This window comes from Pongo abelii, chromosome 15 (genome assembly GCF_028885655.2).
Source record: "Pongo abelii isolate AG06213 chromosome 15, NHGRI_mPonAbe1-v2.0_pri, whole genome shotgun sequence".
Classification (NCBI taxonomy): Eukaryota; Metazoa; Chordata; class Mammalia; order Primates; family Hominidae; genus Pongo; species Pongo abelii.
The window spans coordinates 78,595,392-78,612,604 of NC_072000.2; the positions used below are offsets into that span (position 1 = coordinate 78,595,392).

Here is a 17,213-nt window from a genome sequence, read left to right on the forward strand (position 1 = left end):
AAGAGATGCATTTTGAGGGTTCAGAGAGCCTCAAGGTATTTCTCTTAAGCAATCATCCATAGCTAGTTTCTGGGCCCCAGCTTTGCTCTCTTCCACCTCCTCTGCAAGCCTGGCCACAGATTTTCTTCCCCTAGGTCTTTCGATCTGAACCTTCTCCTCCCCTTCCCTCCCCTCCCCCCAAACTCTTTGGAAATCTTTCAACTTTCTTTCAACTTTTCTCTGGGCAGTTTGGGGTTTGTTTCAGAGCTGGGTCAGGGCGCTTTAACACCCCCAGCTGGGGAGAGTGGATGACAATAGCTGCTATCACTTTACCATTGGAAGTGACCCCCGAATTTGCACTTCTTTCATCTTGGTACAGAGCACTTGAGGGTGGGCGATTTCCTGGGGGGAGTGGCTTAAGCCGCTTCCCCACCGGCCAGTTGGCTGTAGACGGTCCATGCTCAATGGTCCTCTACAGATATGAAACTGGTTCTGGAGTGAGACGAGCTCGGCTGGGGACGCTGCCTGAGAAGGCCTTTCCCCACAGGGTGACTTAAATGTCCCAGGCTGGAAGGTGGAGCGAGAAGTGGATGCCCCCAGGGCTCTGGGTCACCCTCCAGGTCAGTAAAACAGCGAGTTTCCTCAAAACTAGGAAGGGTGGGGGTGCCCCGTACAGTTTGGAGGCTCCAGCGGGGTCAGGGATGATCTCGGGACCCTACTGGGCCCAGGTCAAGGAGTGACCCCGTGAAGATGCTGTGGTGTGTGTGTGTCTGGGTGTGTATGTAGAGGGAGAGGACACATTGTTTCAAGTTCTCTTTCTCCCCACCCCCACCTCCACCTCCAGCCCTGTCCCCACCCCCACCCGTCTGCCTATCTCCCTTCCCCACCCTACACAACGGTCTGGCCTCCGTCCCTCCCCAGGTTCCCGGAGCTTCTCAGGTTGGATCCCTCGTCCCTGGAGCCCTGGACCTGCCAGCTCCCTCTTTTGCCACTCATTGCCTCCTGGCACCTTAAGGGGCAACCAGGAGCCTGTGCTGCTTCCCCTTGTGGGCTGCACTCTTCCTCCCTTCCAAACACGTGGTCCAGTAGAGCAACTGAGCTGGGCTGGATTGACTTGGTGGCCTGAGGCCCACCCCTGTGACCCAAGGTGCAGCCACTACCCTTGGTGGTGGGAATTTCCTTGGGAAGTCGCAGCCCAAAGGCTTGGCTGCCACCAGCCAACCCTGGCAGCTGCCCTTGCCCGGCTGGGCCTCCAGGGCCACCAGGGAGGGTGCAAAGATGGCTGGCGCTCCCTTAGGCCCTGGCAGGGTGCAGCCTGTGCAGTCGGGCTGGTGTGGCCAGGGCAGGGAGGGCAGGGCAGAGAGGCATGGAGCAAGGCCGGGTGAGGAGCCAGCCATCCAGGGGAGAATCAAACCCACAGCCTTACTGAGACCAGTGGCCCAGGTGCAGGTTGACTATAGAGAACATAGCGCCTACTTTGGGAGGGAGAGGAAGAAAAGGGAGGGCTGAGAACACGGGATCCATGGTAAGCTAGAGCCCAGGATGAGGCTGGTGGGGAAGGATTTTGTTCTAAAGACCAGGCCAGGCTCATAACAGCAGATCTCTTGCCCCTCCATCCCTTGGCCCACCCAGATTCCTGGCTCACTCCTAAGATGCAGGGGACAAGAGGCCAGACCTGGGTTCTGAGACCCCATATGCTTGAAACAAAGAATGCGAGAGCTGGGAGGCTGACCTTGGTGAAGGCGAGGCTGTGAGTGCCCTGCAGAGTAGCCTGTGGCCATTCATTCATTCCCTGGCTTTACTGGAGCTAAGATCCTGGCTGGATGCCTCTGGATGTCCTGCCTTTACCCCCACCCTTCTAATCTCAGGCAAGAGGAGGGGAGAGCCTGTGCAATCCAAGTGTGCCTTGCCTCCTTGGTTTCATACTTTTTCAGATCACTTCCAAGAGTTGTGGGGGCCAGGGCAGGCCAGCTGGGCAAAGTCCATAGATTAGCTATCACTTTTTGCACCTCCTTCCCTGAATGCACCTGGCAACCGGCCTGTCTGCTTTGCATTGCACTTCTAGGAAGAGAGCCATTGTCAAAAAGACTGTTGCACCTGAACCCCATCATCAATTGTCTACTTAAGAGTGATAGGCTTCCCCGTGCAGCCCCTACTCTTTCCACACGGCCCTATTCTCTGGTGGGCCAATCCATCTGTGGGTTGGGAGTGAGTGTGGAGCTGCTTTTCCTTAAGCTTTTGAGGAAGCCAGAAGTGGGGTATCACATACTTGTACCTCCTACCTCTTTGGGGAAGAGAAAGGAATGAAATTGGGTGGAGCCGGGTGGAACTGGGCCTGGGAAGAGTAGATAGGGTGGGACGAGGAGGGTGGGGACAGGTGGAGACTGTGCAAGAGGAAGTGTGGCATATCTGGACGTTGTGTTGGAAGGTATCTGGACACTGCTGTATGAATTCAGGCAAGTCGACTTTACCTTTCTGGACCTCAATTTCCTTATCTGTAAAATGGCCAGGTTTGTCTTAAAGTCCTAAAAATCTGTAAGTTTCTGGATCCATTGGATAATGAGAATTTTGGAGATGGAATTATAGTGCTTAGAAGGGGAGCTTGAGAGTCAGGCTGCTTAGACTTTGTAGCTTTTAAAAGCTGTGTGGTCTTGGGAAAGCTACTTAATGTAAACCCGGAGGCTCCAGGTGTGAACTCAGACTAGGGATCCTGTAGATAGTATAGGTGTGATGGAATTGTAGTTCACATGGAAGGAAGGTGAGAACCACATATAAACAAAAGTACCTCTGAAAAGCCTGAACTCCAAATGCTTGAGGGTGAAAAGCTGGCAGATACTTGTTAACACTTCAGGGAACATCATGCTCTGCCCAGGAAATCGGCTAATTGCATGTAAGGGTATAAAAATATCATCCACACAGCTTCAATATATTGTTCCCTCTTGTTTTTCCTGAGATTTTGGTTGAATTACCTAGTTAAATGCACATAGGAAGCAGTCAGTAAATGGTAGCTATTTTCCTAATTTTGTTTACAAAGTATCTAGCAGAGCACTCATTTGTATGCAGTTGTAAAATAGCATTCAACAAGTGACATCATGCAAGAAAAACAAAAACCCAACGTCTTGCTTGACATCATTGTCTGCCAAAATGTCTTGTCTATGTGTACACAGTTTGTTCTTCAGGTTTCCTTTTTTAAAAATTGTATAATGTAAGTGCTGTCTTTACTAAGAACTGATATGGTTTATCTCCTGAATCCAAAGAAAAGTAATAGTTTTCTTTTTAAAGTAAATATAAAAGGCATAAAAGTTGACAGATTAATAAAAGCCAACTTCTAGAGTTAAATGATATGGTACAAATAGAAATATGGTGAGAGGTTATACCAGATTTGTTATAATATACACATTTTAAAGAAATCTACAGCCTAGAAATTTTATCCAAAGGTGATTCTGATTACCAGGTTTTTTTTTTGTTTTTTTTTTTTTAAGACAGTCTCACTCTGACACCCGGGCTGGAGTGCAGTGGTGTAATCTCAGCCCCCTGAGGCTCAGGTTATCCACCTCAGCCTCCTGAGTAGCCTGGACTACAGGCACATGCTACTATGCAGTCTAATTTTTTTTTTTTTGTAGAGATAGGGTTATGTTATGTTGTCCAGACTGGTCTCTAACTCCTAGGGCTCAAGCTATCCGCCCACTTCAGCCTCCCAAAGTTCTGGGATTACAGGCGTGAGCCACCGCACTTGGGCTGATTACCAATTTTTAAACGACTTTTCTTCTTTGGTTATCAAGTAAAATTCTGGTGGGTGTTCCCTCAGTACTTTTTTTTTTGAGATGGAGTCTCGCTCTGTTTCCAGGCTAGAGTACAGTGGTGCGATCTCGGCTCACTGCAACCTCCGTCTGTTGGGTTCAAGTGATTCTCCTGCCTCAGCCTCCTGAGTAGCTGGAACTACAGGCGCGGGCCACCATGCCCAGCTAATTTTTTTTTTTTTTTGTATTTTTAGTAGACACAGGGTTTCACCATGTTGTCCAGGATGGTCTTGATCTCTTGACCTTGTGATCCACCTGCCTTGTCCTCCCAAAGTGCTGGGATTACAGGCCTGAGCCACCACCACGCCCGGCCTCAGTACTTTTAATTTTTTTTTATTTATTTTTTATTTTTGAGACGGAGTCTCACTCTCTCACCCAGGCTGGAGTGCAGTGGGCGATCTCGGCTCACTGCAACCTCTGCTGCCCAGGTTCAACCAATTCTTCTGCCTCGGCCTCCCGAGTAGCTGGGATAACAGGCACCTGCCACCGCGCCTGGCTAATTTTTGTATTTTTAGTAGAGATGGGGTTTCACCATCTTGGCCAGGCTGGTCTTAAACTCCTGATCTTGTGATCCACCTGCCTCGGCCTCCCAAAGTGCTGGGATTACAGGTGTGAGCCACTGCGCCCCAGCCCTACTTTTAATTTTTTAAAACATTTTTACTAAATTACAATTTGCATTCATCCACTCCTTTCAAATGTAGCTTTTTTGTTTTGTTTTGCTTTTTGGGGACAGTCTCCTCTGTTGCTCAGGCTGAAGTCCAGTGGCGTGATCATAGCTCACTGTAACCTCGAACTATGCTGAAGTGATCTTCCTGCCTCAGCCTCCTAAAGTGCTGGGATTATAGGCGTGTGCCACCACGCCTGGCCTTAAGCGTACAGTTTGATCTGAAAAATGTATATACCCAAACACCATTTTTAAACCTAAGGCTCATCTAAAGCAATTTATTGAACTCTGAGAACAAGTTTAATTTGAGAACATGATCTGAGAAACCAGAAAGGATAATGGTCCCTCTCCTAATGTAAAAAGTGTCTATGAAGGAATACCACTCTGCTTTGCAACTGAACAATAAAAACATACCAGTAATCAAGATGATTAGTTTTGTGTTAAAAGGTGGTTAATGGTTTAAACAGGAGATGAATCACAGACCTTAAAGAGCATTTGGGGCCAGGCATGGTGGCTCATGCCTGTAATCCCAGCACTTTGGGAGGCCAAGGTGGGTGGATCACCTGAGGTCAGGAGTTTGAGACCATGAGACCACCCTGTCGGACATGGTGAAACCCCATCTCTACAAAATAAGCTGGGCGTGGTGGCATGTGCCTACAGTCCTAGTTACTCAGGAGGCTGAGGCAGGAGAATCGCTTGAACCCCGGGGGTGGAGGTTGTAGTGAGCAAAGAATGAGCCACTGTACCCCAGCCTGGGTGATAGAGTGAGATTCTGTCTCAAAAAAAAAAAAAAAAGTGTTTGGTTTCAACTAACTTGTATTATGACCTTGGGCAAATTAGGTTAACTTCAATTGCCTCAGTTTCCTCACCTGTAAATTGGGGATAATGGTAGTACTTAAAGTATTAGTGTCAGGATTAGGACAGTGCATGGCAAATAGTAAATGCTCAGTAAATCGTAGTTATTAGATCTTTGTGCAGTGAATAGATTGTTGCTGCCCCTTTGAAAGGCTGTTTTTGTTCTGGGGCAGCACTTCTCAAACTTTTTGGTTTCAGGACTCCTGTATGGTCTGCAGACCCTAAAAACCTTTTGTTTATTATATAGGTTATATCTACCAATGTATATTGTATACACAATTAAAACTGAGAAATAAATTTTAAAAAGCCTGTTATACAGTAACAAATAATCATTTTTATGAAAAGTGACATTTCCAAAGCAAAAAAAAAATTACTTTTTTTTTTTTTTTCTGAGATGGAGTCTCGCTCTGTTGTCCAGGCTGGAGTGCAGTGGCGTGATCTTGGCTCACTGCAAGCTCCGCCTCCCGGGTTCACGCCATTCTCCTGCCTCAGCCTCCTGAGTAGCTGGGACTAGAGGCGCCCGCCACCGTGCCCGGCTAATTTTTTGTATTTTTAGTAGAGACAGGGTTTCACCGTGCTAGCCAGGATGGATTTTTGTATTTTTAGTAGAGACAGAGTTTCACCATTTTAGCCAGGCTGGTCTTGAACTCCCGACCTCAAGTGATCTGCCTGCCTCGGCCTATCTTCTTTTAAACCAGATACTATGGAGACTTGGAAAAATGTTAAATAATGTCCGAGAGCACATTATTCTACATTTTTACATTTTACATTTTTCTGTATCTCCATAGTATTTGGTTTAAAAGAAGATGGGTAGTTTCTCATATCTGTTTCTATATTCAATCTGTTTTGATATATTGTTTTGGTGGAAGCATCTGAAGAAAATCTAACTTCATCTAGATATATAGATGGAAAAAGGAGGAGTATTTTGATCACTTTTTCAGTGGATTTTTTTGATATTATACCAAAACTTTACAAGTAGTAGCCTCTCAAAGCTTAGTTATAATGTGGAATTTGAAACATATCCATGAACTTTTTGTACCCTGTTATATTAAAATCCATGGGTCTTTTTTTTTTTTTTTTTTTTTTTTTTTGAGATGGAGTCTCGCTCTGTCACCAGGCTGGAGTGCAGTGGTGCGATCTTGGCTTACTGCAGCCTCCGCCTCCCAGGTTCAAGCAATTCTCCTGCCTCAGCCTCCTGAGTAGCTGGGACTACAGGCATGCGCTGCCACTCCCGGCTAATTTTTGTATTTTTAGTACAGACGGGGTTTCACCACGTTGGCCAGGATGGTCTCAATCTCCTGAGCTCGTGATCCGCCCACGTCGGCCTCCCAAAGTGCTGGGATTACAGGCATGAGCCACCACACCTGGCACCATGGGTTTCTTTTATACTTTGAATGATTCTTCTACAAGTGCATGACTTTGTAACAGCACCCATTGGCTATTTGGAAAATGCTCACTGAGTGATGTAGATCTTTAGTGGAAACAATTGACAATTCATTATACAGCATAAAAAATTATATTTGTTAGGGCTGGGCATGACGGCTCATGCCTGTAATCCCAGCACTTTGGGGAACTGAGGCGGGCAGATCATTTGAGGTCAGGAGTTTGAGACCAGGCTGGCCAACATGGTGAAACCCCATCTCTGCTAAAAATACAAAAATTAGCTGGGCATGGGGGCGTGCGCCTGTAATCCCAGCTACTCGGGTGGCTGAGGCAGGCAAATCGCTTGAACCCAGGAGGTGGAAGTTGCAGCCAGTCAAGATTGTGCCACTGCACAATCTTGTATTTGTAGAGATTTGTATTTTTTGTAGAGATGGGGTTTTGCCATGTTGCTCAGGCTGGTCTCGAGCTCCTGGACTCAAGCAGTCCACCCACCTCAGCCTCCCAAAGTGCTAAGATTATAGGCATGAGCCACCACGCCCAGCCAACATCTCTTTATTGTCTCATTTATGCCCAGAACAACTCAAGCATATTTTATTAATTTTTTTTTTTTCCCTTTTGGAGACAGTCTCACTTTGTTGCCCAGGCTGGAGTGCAGTGGCTCTATTTCAGCTCACTGCAACCTCTGCCTCCTGGGTTTAAGTGATTCTTCTGCCCTAGCCTCCAGACTAGCTGGGATTACAGGCTCCTGCCACTATGCCTGGCGAATTTTTGTATTTTTAGTAGAGATGGGGTTTCACCATGTTGGCCAGGTTGGTCTCGAACTCCTGACCTCAAGTGATTCATCTGCCTCGGCCTCCCAAAGTGCTAGGATTACAGGTATAAGCCACCGTGCCTGGCCTATAAAGCAGATTTTAAAACACCATTCCCATTTTGTAGAAAATGAACAGAAGCATAGAGAGGAAGTGATCAAGGTGACCAAGCTTATGTCAGAGCCAGGATTCAAAGCCAGGTTCCAGAGACCACACTTTTCCTCAGTACCATTCAGTGATGAACCAATCCCGTCTGTTCTGGGAGGATGGGAGCAGATAGACATTACCTTTTAGGAGAAAGTGCAGGAGTGGACAGGGCACCTTTGCTAGTCATCATCTGGGCACTTCCACCTGACTACTGCCCCTTTATCTTTTGCCCTGGCAAGGATGACTTCTCGGAACCAGCTGGTGCAGAAGGTGCTGCAGGAGCTGCAGGAGGCAGTGGAGTGCGAAGGCCTGGAGGGTCTCGTAGGTGCTGCCTTGGAGGCCAAGCAGGTCCTGTCTTCCTTCACTCTCCCCACCTGCCGGGAGGGAGGCCCTGGCCTCCAGGTGCTGGAAGTGGACTCGGTGGCCCTGAGCCTGTATCCGGAGGATGCTCCAAGGAACATGCTGCCGCTGGTGTGCAAGGGGGAGGGCAGCCTGCTGTTCGAGGCGGCCAGCATGCTGCTGTGGGGTGACGCAGGCCTCAGCCTGGAGCTGCGGGCCCGCACCGTGGTAGAGATGCTGCTGCACCGACACTACTACCTCCAGGGCATGATCGACTCCAAAGTGATGCTGCAGGCTGTGCGCTACTCCCTGTGCTCTGAGGAGTCCCCTGAGATGACCAGCTTGCCTCCCGCCACGCTGGAGGCCATCTTCGATGCTGACGTCAAGGCCTCCTGTTTCCCCAGCAGCTTCTCCAACGTGTGGCACTTGTATGCTCTCGCCTCTGTCCTCCAGCGGAACATCTACTCCATCTACCCCATGCGCAACCTCAAGATCCGGCCCTACTTCAACCGTGTCATCCGGCCCCGCCGCTGCGACCACGTGCCCTCCACGCTGCACATCATGTGGGCTGGCCAGCCCCTCACCAGCCACTTCTTCCGCCACCAGTACTTTGCCCCTGTGGTGGGGCTGGAAGAGGTGGAGGCTGAAGGTGCCCCTGGCGTGGCCCCAGCTCTTCCAGCCCTGGCCCCACTGTCATCGCCGGCCAAGACCTTGGAGCTGCTCAACCGTGAACCTGGCCTCAGCTACTCTCACCTCTGTGAGCGCTACAGCGTCACCAAGAGCACCTTCTACCGCTGGCGTCGGCAGTCCCAGGAGCACCGGCAGAAAGTTGCTGCCCGCTTCTCCGCCAAGCACTTCCTGCAGGACAGCTTCCACAGGGGGGGCGTCGTGCCGCTTCAGCAGTTCCTCCAGCGGTTCCCCGAGATCTCCCGCTCAACCTACTATGCCTGGAAGCATGAGCTGCTGGGCTCTGGCACCTGCCCGGCCTTGCCCCCCAGGGAGGTGCTGGGCATGGAGGAGCTAGAGAAGCTGCCGGAGGAGCAGGTGGCTGAGGAGGAGCTGGAGTGCTCCGCACTGGCGGTGTCAAGCCCTGGAATGGTCTTAATGCAGCGGGCCAAGTTGTACCTGGAGCATTGCATCTCCCTGAACACACTGGTACCCTATCGCTGCTTCAAACGCAGGTTCCCTGGCATCTCACGGTCCACCTATTACAATTGGCGGCGAAAGGCCCTCCGGAGGAACCCCAGCTTCAAGCCCGCACCAGCCCTCTCTGCTGCCGGGACTCCCCAGTCGGCATCTGTTGGGGAAGGGGCTGTAATTCCTTGGAAGAGTGAGGTGGAAGAGGGGGCAAGGAAAGCCACGGGTGAGGAGCCTCCCGCCCCCCGGGAGCTCCTGCCACTAAGGATGCCCCTGTCCCGTTGGCAGAGGCGTCTGCGCAGGGCTGCCCGCAGGCAGGTGCTGAGTGGGCATCTCCCTTTCTGCCGCTTCCGCCTCCGTTACCCCAGCCTGTCACCTTCTGCCTTTTGGGTCTGGAAGAGTCTTGCTCGGGGTTGGCCCAGAGGCCTGTCCAAACTCCAGGTGCCGGCCCCCACCTTGGGCAAAGGGGGGCAGGAGGCTGAGGAGAAGCAGGAGAAGGAGGCCGGCAGGGATATGACAGCTGTGATGGCCCCACCTGTGGGGGCTTCTTTGGAAGATGTAGAGGGAGGGCCTTCCAGAGAGGGGGCCACAGCCCAGGGCCAGCCCCACAGTGGGTCCCTGCTGAGCCAACCTGTGGTGGCAGCAGCGGGTGGCAGGGATGGCCGGATGCTGGTGATGGACGTGATCGCTACCACAAAGTTCAAGGCCCAGGCCAAGCTGTTCTTGCAGAAGCGCTTCCAGTCCAAGAGCTTCCCCTCCTACAAGGAGTTCAGCGCCCTCTTTCCCCTCACTGCCCGCTCCACATACTACATGTGGAAGCGAGCCCTCTATGACGGCCTCACCCTGGTAGATGGCTGACAGGGAGGTACAAAAGGGGCTGGGAGGAAGGGGGACCAGTTTGGAGAGGGTCAGGGACCTGAGCTGACCCCAGGCTTGGCCAGGATGTCCTTTGCTCTGGGTCCCACAGTGTCTACCCTAAGTCCAAGGGTATATTTTTGTTATTTTCTGGCTCCAGGACAGAGAGTGCCAGAAATCAGCCATCTGGTCTCCGGTAGGAAGCTGTGGGACCAGAGATATCCTCTTTGGTTGTTTGCTGGTCATATTTTTACTATTATGATTTAGTTTTTGGTTTTGATTTGAGTGGGTTGGCTGGCCCCCTTGCTGGAGTTGGAAGCCGTATGTATGGCAGGGGGTTTAGAGGGGGGTTGGTTAGCTAGAGCTGCTTTCAGCTTTTCCTGGGGACAAAAGGAGCATTATAGCATGATCATCGGTCCCACTGGGCAGAATGTTATCTTCAGTTTCTTTTGGGGGTTGGCATCCTCTTAGTTGTTTCCCAAAGGAACATTAGGCTTGAATATGGGGGCCAGGTGTGGTGGCTTATGCCTGTAATCCTAGCACTTTGGGAGGCCAAGGCAGGAGGACCACTTGAGGCTAGGAGTTAGAGACCAGCCTGGGCAATGTAGTGAGACCCCATCTCTTAGAAAAAAAAAAAAAAGAAAGAAAATCAAATGTGGAGCTGATCAGCAGCTTGTGCCTGGCATCCCCAAGGGAGAAGGTGCCAGGTCAGCATGAGCAGCAGCAGGGATGTATAGGAAGAATCACAGCTGGACTCTAAGGGATGGCATTGAGGCACCAGAGATCTTGAGGCACCGGAGATCACTGAGGGGCTGGCCTCTCCCCAGCAAGGAGTGTGGTACCAGGTGGGGCAAGGCTGGGAGGAGATGCAGACTCTGTTTGGGGGTTATGGCCCAGAATCTCTGCTTGTGGGTGCTTGATCCACCTGCTGGGACCCTGCAGTCCTCGGCCAGCCTGGCTGTCTGTTGGGGATTCCACCTTTCTGCTGAGCGTCTCCTCGGAGCTGGAGGCCCATCTTCAGTGAGAGATCACCAAGCGGCCAGGCAGGTGGGAGACTGAATTTGCCCTGTTCCAGAGTAAAGTTTGAAAACCAAAGAAATAAAGTGATGCAGTGCCCACAGTGCTTGGTCTCTGGTATTTGTTTTGCTAGAATGTGATTGCCCATTCCCATGTTCCCCTTTGGTTTGAGGGGACAAGAGTGACCTCTCTCTCTTGATGGGACACACTCAGGTCTAGGGCTTGGGGGATGAAAAGAGTTATTCTGGGGACTCTGAATTGGATCTAGAAGTGATCTTGGGTGCTTTTCCAGCTGAAGGGTGGAGCTCTGGCTACCTGGAAATGCCCTCCCTCCCATGGGAGAAACCTGGCATTCCCAGGTGGGGAAGGGGCTGCTGCTACTACAGGTTGGCTCGACAGGGGCCCACTGTGAGGCTGGCCCTGGGCCATGGAGGCCAGGCCAGCACCTGGAGTCAAGTCTGTGCCAGGCATTCTATTTAGTCCTTGCAATGTGCTCAGGCAGGTAGGCCCAGTCACAGATAAGGACAAAGCCTTACAGTGGCTAATTTGCATGCTCCCTCTGTCTGGTGGGACAAGGGTGAGGGCAGCCTGCTGTAATGAGCAGCAGCAGGGATGTAATGGGAGCTTTAAGCCCAGGCCTTTGCCTGTTTGGTGAGGGAGGAATCATTAGGGAAGAAGTTTCCTTAGGCCCTTCTCCTTTTGTCTAGGTTTCCTGCAGTGGCTGGCATCCTTGTGCTCCTGGGGAGTCATTCTTACCTCTGCTTTTTATTCACCCCACATCCAATCCATCAGCAAGTCCTATTGACGCTGACTCCAAATGATACCCAGAACCCTCTTTCCTCTCTGCTGCCATTGTCTCTCCTGGCCCACATCACAGCTTCCTACCCCATCTCCCTGCTTCCCTGTTTCCACTCTTGCCCCTATACCCCTATACAATCCATTATTTTTATGATTTTTTGAGACAGAGTTTCGCTCTGTTGCCCAGGCTGGGGTGCAGTGACGTGATCTTGGCTCACTGCAACCTCCACCTCCCAGGTTCAAGCAATTCTTTGCCTCAGCCTCCCAAGTAGCTGGGATTACAGGCACCTGCCACGATGCCTGGCTAATTTTTGTATTTTTGGTAGAGATGGAGTTTCACCACCTTGGCCAGGCTGGTCTTGAACTCCTGATCTCTTGATTCACCCGCCTCAGCCTCCCAAAGTGCTGCAACCCATTATTTTTATTTATTTATTTTTTGAGTCAGAGTCTCTCTCACCTAGGGTGGAATGCAGTGGCACAATCTCAGCTCACTGCATCCTCCACTTCCTGAGTTCAAGCAATTCTCATGCCTCAGCCACCCGTGTAGGTGGTATTATAGGCATGTGCCACCATGCCTGGCTAACTTTAGTCTTTTTAGTAGAGACAGGGTTTCACTATGTTGGCCAGGCTGGTCTCGAACTCCTGACCTCAAGAGATCTGCCTGCCTCGGCCTCTCAAAGTGCTGGGATTATAGACATGAGCCACCATGCCTGGCCCCTATACAACCCATTCTCCATAGAGCAGCGAGAGAGTTTACGAAATCGGATTTTCACTTTCCTGCCTAAAATGTGTCCGTGGCTTCCCTTTACTCCTAGAATTCCTTGTGCTGCCTTACAAAGCCCAGATAATCTGCCCCTGACTCTGCCTCTTGCTCCATGCTGGCCCTAACCCACCATGCTACAGCCATACCAGCTGCCTCTGGTCTTGAACACTTGTTTCTGCTCTAAAGGCCCTTGCATTTGCTCCTATGGTCTAGAATGCTTTTCCCTGTCATATTTACATGGCAGACTTCTTACCATTCAGATCTCTGAGGGTCACCATCACACCACTTTTTCATTCTCATGGTGTTTACTCCCATCTGATGTTTCTCTTGTTTATTTGCTTATTTGATTATTGCCCACCTCCCCAGCAGAATGTAAGCTCCATGAAAATCTGGGCTTTTTTCCCTGGCTTGCTCACACCACCGTGTTCCCAGCAGGTAGATTTGTTCCTGGCATCGTAGGTGCTAAAATGTGTTGCAAGAAGGAATGAGTGAAATGGGATCTCTATCCCTTTCCTGCTGTTTTCCTTTGGGATTTGGTTTTATCAGACATAATCCTCCTTCCTCCATATTTCTTGTGGACCATTTTTCTGCATCCCCACAGCTACCCCCTAATCTATACCAGCATCTGTTCCTCATCTTTGATACTGGAACAATTTTCAAACCGACTCTGCCTCCACTCATACTATCCTAGTTCTTCCTGACAGGCCAGGATGATCCTACCGAAAGTCTGACTCACTGCTGGATTTCCCGCTGCCCTCAGTACAAAATCCTAACTCTGTATTGAGGCCCACCTGATTCTGGCCCCTACTTTCCTCTCCGGCTTATTTCTCCCCACCAACCCCTCATTCAGACTGACCTTTTCCCCTGCATGCTTCTCTCCCTCCCACAAGTGGCGTTGTTGAGGCTCTGGACTGAGCCCTGGAGTCTTCACTGAAGCCCCACCACCAATGTAACCATTTAACATTTGATGGAGCGGTTGGACTGGGGATGTTCCCATCTGGCCTGCAATAGCCACATATAGCCAGCAGATGGCAATCGGGTGCAGCAACAGACAAAGTCTCTGGGTTCCCAATACGCAGGCGGCTCTGATTTCCCAACCCCCGGTGTATCCGCCTTACTGCTTTGGCCGTCAGAGGGTGGTAGCAACTTCCCGAGAACGACCCTTATTGGGGTTCTGGATTCTCCTGTTTCCTCTTTTGCCTGCACTCTCAAACCAGAGCAAATCCTCTGATGCCTGGAGGAGTATCTCACAGTGGGGTCTAAAAACCACCTGGATTGCAGTCTCCGTGAGAACTTATTAGGAGTGTGGATTCCAGGGCCCCATTCACACCTGCTGACTCCAACCTTAGACATTGGAGAGGTAGTATATGCACATGGATGAGTTACATAACCTTGCTGTGCCTCACTTTTTCCATCTGTAAGATGGGATTACAGTAATGCCTATAGGATAGTACCCTGCACATAGTGTTAGATGAGCCCAGTTTGAGAACCCCTGGGAGTCTGATTCCTGTTTTCTAGGAGGAAGTCAATACCCATGGATACTGTCGTTCAAGGTTACCCTCTAGGTTAAAGACACTCCTGTCCCAGGACTGAAAGGTGTTTTTGCCAGAGGCTAGCACTGAGCCCTGAACTCACAGGCAGAAATTTTAGCTTCTGTTGGAAGAAATTAAGATTAAAAATGGCATATCAATATTTATTGATTTGGAAAAGGTTTCATAAGTATGGATAAATTATTCTTGTGTAGAAAAGCTGTTCCCTTTCTAATCTGCTTAGAAAGGCAGGGATACCAAGTGGTGACCATATTTGCTAAGAATACTTCATGCTGATTTTTGAAATCAACATCTGTTGAACTTATTTGTATTTTTCTTCACGATTTTCTGTCTCTGATGCAGTGTAGAAAGAAAGTCCAGTGAAATGAACAATGTGTGAATAAAGGAAGAAAAAAAAATGTGAGGTTAACTTTGCATCTTCTTCCAACATTCTGTGCAGTTGTAATTTAACAAGTGCTTCTAACAATTTTTTTTTTTGAGACAGAGTTTTGCTCTTGTTGCCCAGGCTGCAGTGGTGCAATCTTGGCTCACTGCAACCTCCGCCTCCTGGGTTCAAGCAATTCTCCTGCCTCAGCCTCCTGAGTAGCTGGGATTACAGGTGTGCGCCATCACGACTGGCTAATTTTGTATTTTTAGTAGAGACGGGTTTTCACCATGTTGGTCAGGCTGGTCTTGAACTCCTGACCTCAGATGATGTTAAGATTTAACAATCTTAAATATAAAAGCTTCACCACCCCCTAAAAAATCCAGTGAAACATTGAATAATTAAAAAAAAATTATCTCCACATTTATCCCCTGGAGGAAGAGGATTTTGATGGAGATCAACATAAGCTGCTCCCCAAATGTTTCTCTGCAGTCCAGCACTCAGGCCCCAGGGCATTGCTGGTGGCTTCTGGGTCCTGAGCATCCACCTCATATCCCAACTGCTGCTCCTGGATGTCCCACCATTGCTTCATTTTCACTGCCTGCCAATCTGGCTCATCCCCCCGTTCCCCTTGGACACACTTCTCTGAGTATTTTTCACCCCAGTTTCTGCAGCATCAGGTTCTTAGTTAAACTGTCCAGAAAGCTGAGAGTCGTCCTAGAACGTTCTCTCTCCCATACCTCCATCCCAGCAGTACCCTAGAAACATGGCAGGTTTCACAAGGTTGCACACTGCCGGGTAATCACAGGGAAGAGAATTCCACTGGTCCAGCCCATCCCTGTCCCATCCTTTTCCCTGAGCACAGCTTTCATGCCAGGTCACACCTGAGGCTACTGGACAAGTCTTGGCCAAGGGCTGTGTCGGCCCTGCTCACAAGGGATCTGGCAGATGTAATAGGTTCCTATCTAGCAGCCTCTGAGAGGCTGAGCTCTGTGCTGTGAGCTGAGGAGACAGAGCCGTTTGTATTCAACTCTTGTCCTCACAAAGGCCTCAGTTTGCAGCAGCTGTGGTGTGACACAGTGTGATAGAGGCTTCCATATGGAACGGGCAAAAAGTGCAGCAGGCTCACAGGAAGCCTATGCTGGCTGATCTGTGTCTGGTACCTTGTGGCCTATTTTCTGAGAATGAGCCAGCTCTTTGAGTGTCGGCTGCCTGGGAGTCTCTGGGAAATGCCTCAGTTGCCCCTCAGGTGACCCTAGTCACTGGTTGTAAAAGACTCATTCCAGTTTGGTGGCTGTCACAGGAGGATGGGAAGCTAGGGGACAGGGCTCATGCCACCAGGCAGTTGTCAGGATGGGGCTGGAAGGCTGAGAAGCAAAGTCCTGAGAGTGTGTGCAGGGGATCCTGCTCCTGCCCCATGGCTGTCTCCTTTCATTGGCCTGATATCTCACCAGAACCTTCTCCTAGTGTGATTGCTTCTCCCCAACCCCAGCCAGTGACACCCAGGTTACCTGTAGGGTGTCAGTAGTGGGTTCGTAAGTGTTCCCATTGCTAGGTTATCTCATGGAAGAGGAGGAGGGAAGGTTTTAGATAAGAAGCAGCAGAAAGTAGGTTTAATGGTATAAAAATTTTTCCATGTGGCTGGGAGCGGTGGCTCTCGCCTGTAATCCCAGCACTTTGGGAAGCCGAGGCGGGTGGATCACAAGGTCAGGAGTTCGAGACCAGCCTGGCCAATATGGCGAAACCCCGTCTCTACTGAAAATACAAAAATCAGCCAGGTGTGATAGCGGGCATCTGTAATCCCAGCTACTCTGGAGGCTGAGGCAGGAGAATCGCTTGAACCCAGGAGGAGGAGGTTGCAGTGAGCTGAGGTCGCGCCAGTGCACTCCAGCCTGGGCAACAGAATGAGACTCCATCAAAAAAAAATTTTTTTTTCCATGAAAAATGACTTTGAAAATAGCATGAAATCTACTTAACTCTAGGAGGTCTTCCCTGCCAGGCAGAGAGCTGGGGGAACAGAGATAGGAGGGCAGCCAGGAGGAGACTGGGCAAGCAGCTGCTCATGTATGACCCTCTGCCTGCGGAGAACACTGGGTTGGCAGAAGGCAGGAAGGCCACGGGGGTCCTCACCAATGCCTCACCCAGCTCCATACTGCAGCCCCCAGGGCCAGGAGGAGAAGAAGTGCAGGCTGTGGGGTCAGGGAGGTATTTGGGGAGCATCCAGGCTGAGTGGCTTTTGGTTCTCTTTCCTTCACCTGCCTCCCTCCCCCGCTGCAGCCCATCCTGGCTCAGACAGTTGCCTCTGCAGTGTGGCAGACTGCGGGTATTACAGTCAAGATCAGTTTCTAGGCTCCTTAACTGGGCAGAGTTATCTGTTGTCACTTAAGTTAGAATTGGGAGGGTGGGCCGGGCATGGTGGCTCACGCCTGTAATCCCAACATGTTGGGAGGCTGAGGCAGGCGGATCACCTGAGGTCAGAAGTTTGAGACCAGCCTGGCCAACATGGTGAGACCCCGTCTCTACTAAAAATACAAAAATTAGCTGGGCATGGTGGCAGGTGCCTGAAATCCCAGCTACTCAGGAGGCTGAGTCAGGAGAATCGCTTGAACCTGGGAGGCGGAGTTTGCAGTGAGCTGAGATTGCACCACTGCACTCCAGCCTGGGTAACAGAGCGAGACTCCATCTCAAAACAACAACAACAACAACAACAACAAAACCAAAAACAAAATTGGGGCACAATGGTACATGCTTGT

The 17,213-nt window shown here is 50.2% G+C and overlaps 1 protein-coding gene across 1 annotated transcript; it reads left to right on the plus strand.

Annotated features, from left to right (window-relative positions):
• The first annotated feature begins 363 nt into the window (after positions 1 to 363).
• VRTN (vertebrae development associated) lies at positions 364 to 10,643 on the plus strand. Its single transcript, XM_009249291.4, has 2 exons — positions 364 to 599; positions 7,877 to 10,643. The coding sequence occupies exon 2, from the start codon at positions 7,878 to 7,880 to the stop codon at positions 9,969 to 9,971; it is 2,094 nt and encodes a 697-aa protein (XP_009247566.4). The 5' UTR covers positions 364 to 599; position 7,877; the 3' UTR covers positions 9,972 to 10,643.
• Positions 10,644 to 17,213: the final 6,570 nt, after the last annotated feature.

Coding starts and splice junctions, on each gene's coding strand:
- VRTN (XM_009249291.4), top strand. CDS start 7,878: ATGACTTCTCGGAACCAGCTGGTGCAGAAGGTGCTGCAGGAGCTGCAG.